Here is a 5,499-nt window from a genome sequence, read left to right on the forward strand (position 1 = left end):
TATATATATATATATATATATATATATATGTGATGTGTATATATATAATGCTATTTTCGGCGGAAAGAGGAAAATGGCTGAAAATATATAGCCCGCCAGATATTTTCTGTCCAATTCTTTGTTACTTTCAATAAAAGTGTGGTTATTTCATTAGCTTGTGTTTTTTAAATTCAGTATCATTACAATTACAATCATTACAGTTTGGGTTTCAGCCCAGAATTTTAATTTTGGTGCATTTCTAGTATGTATGTTCATATGTAGGTACATATGAGTCAAGTCACATTTATTTCTATAGCACTTTATACAATACAGATTGTTTCAAAGCATTGTTACAGTAAAAAAACAGGAAAATAGGAGAATCAATTGTGGAAAGTTCTTCAAATATAAAACTAGTATAACATGATCTTTCAGAAATCAATTGGTGCTCAAGAAACATTTATCAATGTAAACAGCAGTGCTGCTTAATTTTTTTTGTGGAAACAGTGGTACATTTTTTTTTTTTCAGGATTCTTTGAGTAGAAAGCTCAAAATATTTGAAATGGAAGTCTTTTGTAACATTATAACAAATGTCTTTACTGTCAATTTTGTCAATTATCGTTTCCAATTCTGATTCTTATCGATTCCTAGTTTCGATTCCAATAAGATAAAAAATCCAATATAAAAAAAATTGCTCTGTTCTCTGTGCTTGCACGCAAACAGGGCGCAAGTTCTTTCCGTTCTTGCACTTAAATCGTTTTTAATCACATTAAAATGCGAACGCAGGAATCGTTAAGCAGAATCGAAATGCATGCGTCTTATCGAATACCCGGTTCTTGGAAATTTGGAACCGGTTTTCCATACCCAACCCTATTGCTAAATAATAATATTAATTTCCTAAAATCTAAATCAAGTCTTGTTTTACCTGTTTTTCCGTTGACTATCTTATTTCAGTGCAAAAAAAGGTCACGATTACAGAAATAAAATGAGCAGCAAAGAGCATTTTTCGTATTATATTTATAGAACTTCAGGTTAGGGTTGTAACGATATACCGGTATGACGGTTTATCACGGTTTGAACGTGCACGGCTATCATATCGTAAACATTCGCATATCTACGGTTTAAAAAAAAAATGAATGAAAAAAAATCTCACCAGCGCACATGCAACTTATTTCCGCTCGGCTGCGTCACTCTGCATTCACTTGGCTGCTTACACGCACGTGCAGCGGAGAAAATGACAGAGACCGAGATAATATCTAATCTCCATCCCGCCGAAAAAAAAGTTAATATCTGCAGTATGGGAATACTTAGGATATTTAAAAAAAAAAAAACGAACGCGGGGCTGTCCTTGAAGACGGATTCAATTTGCAAAAAATGTGGACGCAAAGTGGCTGCAAAAGCAGGCAATACATCCAACATCTTCGCTCATATTCGCGGACACCATCCCTCCGTGCAGATAAAGGTATGTCGCATTAATAGCAAGTTATAAGTTAAGGCCGTATGATTTCCGTGATGCAGAGGGAATCCCGGTGCAGTCGTAAACATGGAATTTACAGTATAATGAGGATGTCACGTAAAACGCGCAATCGGATGGATGGATAAATCAAAAGTAGTTATGATATGTGTCTGTGAATATTAAAGCGCAGAGAGACTGCTATATAAATCTGCTTGTTTCTGCATGTCTCTGAGTGACGCCGTTTTATCTACTACATACTGAAGTACGCATACATAAATGGTGTTTTCAGCGTCTAAGATACATAAACTTGAACGTCAGCAGAGCTGCTCTGAGAGAAAACGTAAATAAACATTTCCTAGTTTTATTTGAGAAAAACCATTGTCAAATACACTCCGAAACTCAAATGTCCGCTACAACCCATCAAAATAAGTTCGATTTAATTAGAAATTATGACAGAAATATATTAGCATTGTACAATGTACTTCAAAGTTATAACAACAACAATAATAATATTCTTTATAATAAAATAATTTTAAACATTGTTTTCAAGGAATATCATGTTTGTCCATGTTTTAACGTTGCCAAAAATAAAAGTTGAAAATTTTCATTTGATAACATTTTAAAACATTAATTAAAATGTTAAAGTGTGATATAGATATACATAAGGTGTACAGCTTTATTTTTTTAATTGTTTTTTTAATTAATTTATTCAGAAGGGAGACTTCAATACTTTCATTAAAATGGTTTCAAGTTTGTTGTAATAAAGGATTTGTTCACTCAAATAACTTGTTCTTGTTCTTTTAAGAGTCATTGTTACTGATAAGAATTATTGTTTAATATACACCGTGATAACCGTGAAACCGTGATGTTCTCTGAGACGAGTATCATACCGTGAAAATATCATACCGTTAACAACCCTACTTCAGGTATACCTCTTAGTTGCACTACTTTGAGGAATATTTAGAGTATGAATATTATCTACAAGTTACAGTTACTGGTAATATGAAATGTTATGTGATAGATTAAAAGTTGTTGGTCTTGCCTCCTTTAGTTTCAGATTGGAGAGCTTGCTAACACACTCACCAACAAAATGGAGTTTTTGGGAATCGACAAGAAAGCCATCTCGAACTTTCAACTGCTGTTGCTGCAAACGGAGGTAAGAAAACACTGATATAAAGATCATAAGTGTAGTGGTTCATGCTATATAAATAAAACAAATAACAATAATATTAAATAACAATATTATAATAAAGGTTAATATATACAATGCATACAGATAATATTGTTATAGTATTGTGTATACATTAACAAATAACATTTAAACAGTTTTTTATATATATATATATATATATATATATATATATGCTGTCAATATTTCCCTTCCACCAGACGCGGATCTCAGACTGGCGAGAGGGTGCTCTGAACGGAAACTATCTCCGGCGCAGGCTGCAGGAAGCTGCCGAGCACATAAAACATTACGAACTTAACGCCGCTCCCAAAGGCTGGTCCTGCCACTGGGACAGGTACGCGCTCCTTTCCTTTCACATCCTTATCACTCCCCCTCTCTAAAAGTCCCCCTCCTCATGTGACGATTGACACTGCTTCAGCTGCTATGGCAAACGCGCAACTGATTTGCACTTGGTTGTATTACTGGGGAGTGTTTACGAGCACGGATTAAGACAGGAGGTAATCCTGATAAGGGAGCGTCTCTAAAGAGCCAGCCTGACCACCAAAGATTTGGGCCCCATCTCCTCCCCTCAAAGTCAGTCTAAAGTGTTAGGAAGGTGGTTGCGCGTGCGAGAGCTTTGAACTTTACAGGACTGCCCCCAAAATGATGGGAGAAATGAGTGACACAGAGTGACCACGTGGAAGCAGCGTGTCACACGAGCATCAGTAAAGGAAGACGATGCCTTACCCTTGGAGCCTGAAGGTCAGACCAATCTATTTCATTGTTTTACTGGATTTCTTTTCCATGCACACTATTGATGACTGTTCATTAAAAATGTTGTCTTTTACCCTCTGTTGAAGATGCCTGCCTTAAGGCATCTAGCGGAGGGGTTTTGTCACTATCAGTGTGAGTATTGCCATGACAATTGAGACGAAGTGATTTGTAATAATGTCTGTAAGCTTTTCAGGATTGGAAATTTCTCTATTTTTTTGCCATGTTTTTTCTTAGAGAATAAGGTGGGTTCATTATCAGTGCACCCCTTCTAATCTGGCTTCTCCTCTGGGCTCCCAATGAATCCCAGTTCAACATTCCCTCATTAGGGAACTAGAGCCCCACTTTCCTTTGACTCTCCAATGGTCTCATGACCTTGAAATCAGTTGAGGGAACAGTTGCTAAGACGCTACTGTGTGTTTGTTTCTCCACCTCTAGAGAGCACAGACGGTACTTTTATGTGAACGAGAGGACCAACGCTTCCCAGTGGGAGTTTCCAGTTGTGGAGGAGAATGAGGAAGCCAAGTCGCCCCCGCCGCCCACTTCTGGCCTCGGAGACACTAGCCAACCATCTACAGAAACCACTGGTGCTATAACAGGTAAGGGTTGTGGGTGATGACATCTTTTAAATATGAATTAAAATTTCAGTTTATGCATACAATGAGTTGAATATTAGATGTCGAACGACAGTGGATTTTACAGATACCAATAGCTAGGTAGGACCACACTGGTCAATACCGATTAATCATCCGATACTTTTTAAAATGAATACTGAACGAAAACTAAAATAGTGCTTTACTGTTTAAAAAAAAAAGTCAAAATTAAATATTAATATTTATTATATATTGATCATTAAAGTTCACTTTCGGTGAAAATTCGCCTTTTTGAGATCAAAATATGTCACCTGCGAGATTCGTGTAGATCCGATGAGAAAATGTTTGGGGGGGAGGGGTCTTTTTACAGTTCCAGTAGTACCAACTCAATTCTGTACCTGCTCGAAGTCACCCGCTTTCAAACTCTCCTGTGTGTTTTTGTGTGCGCGCTCTGGTTTCGAATTACAAACCTAAAAGTTTCTATTTACAACGTGTTTTTGCATCTCTGTTGAAAGCAGTGGCCAATCAGAGGTGTTCACTGTAGGTTAGTCAGAATCCACTCTGATCTAATTTTTGTTTTCATAAGTTTGCATAGTTCTACACGCTCACAGATCTTCCTATTATAACAACACAAAAAGAAAGCATACACGATGTAAATAAGATATTCATTGTTTAGTTAGTTATTGATTATATCAGAAGTTTCCGCATGCTCGGTTTTTACTTCATTCACAGTTTGAAGAAAAGTGTAAGGGGACCAAACCGTCCACGTATACTGTTTCAGGAATGACAAACGCGAGTGTAAAAAAATTACGTGAGTGAATCCGCCAAATTGATCCGTCATTGACGGTGATAACTATAGCAATGGACGGAACAAACTATCTGACAAGCCAATGTCAAAACAGAGCTGTGCTTTAAGTAGGAATGTAACGATTCACTCAACTCACTCACTCAACTGATTTTTTTATTTATTTATTTTTTACAAACTTAGATTTAAGACAAATTATAAATTAAATGTGTCCTTTTATTATTGCTTGGACAAAATGCTGCACATTTCTTTGTGAAATTGAAATATAACTATAATAATATACCAATATAGCATGTATTATTGCTCTTTTGTTGGTTTTGATTGCTTCTATTGTCCTCATTTGTAAGTCGCTTTGGATAAAAGCGTCTGCTAAATATAATGTAATAAAACTAAATTGAAATTTTAAAACAAGCCCCAAATCAAATAAATAAGTAACACAAATCACAAATAACTCTTCATATAAACAAAATAAGGCTTTGTCTGTGCTCTTTTCATTTAAAATGAGAGGCAACCACTGCATTTTAATCATGATCCAAACAAAGATGCTGCATACATGCAACATGAGCAGTTTTTAATCTAAATTAAGTTGTATAATTTCGACTTTGACTTCAGTTTTGTGAAACTATACATAAAAATATCTGCATGAAACAGCAGAGGAGCTGAATGAGACGCAGATTCACTCTCTGCCAGCAGGTGGCGCTTAAAGCGTTTCCTTGGTTTCCGCTGTAAA

General features: G+C 36.0%; 1 protein-coding gene across 1 annotated transcript in view; it reads left to right on the plus strand.

Moving 5' to 3' along the window:
• The window catches only part of LOC107696234 (formin-binding protein 4-like), a 16,543-nt gene that overhangs the window by 2,599 nt on the left and 8,445 nt on the right, over positions 1-5,499 (plus strand). Inside the window, exons 7-9 of the mRNA XM_016496492.1 lie at positions 2,484-2,588; positions 2,822-2,955; positions 3,810-3,970. Coding sequence (XP_016351978.1) covers positions 2,484-2,588; positions 2,822-2,955; positions 3,810-3,970 — 400 coding nt within the window. The remainder of the gene's footprint in view (positions 1-2,483; positions 2,589-2,821; positions 2,956-3,809; positions 3,971-5,499) is intronic.

This window comes from Sinocyclocheilus anshuiensis, unplaced genomic scaffold (assembly GCF_001515605.1).
Source record: "Sinocyclocheilus anshuiensis isolate Anshui unplaced genomic scaffold, SAMN03320099.WGS_v1.1 scaffold778, whole genome shotgun sequence".
Classification (NCBI taxonomy): Eukaryota; Metazoa; Chordata; class Actinopteri; order Cypriniformes; family Cyprinidae; genus Sinocyclocheilus; species Sinocyclocheilus anshuiensis.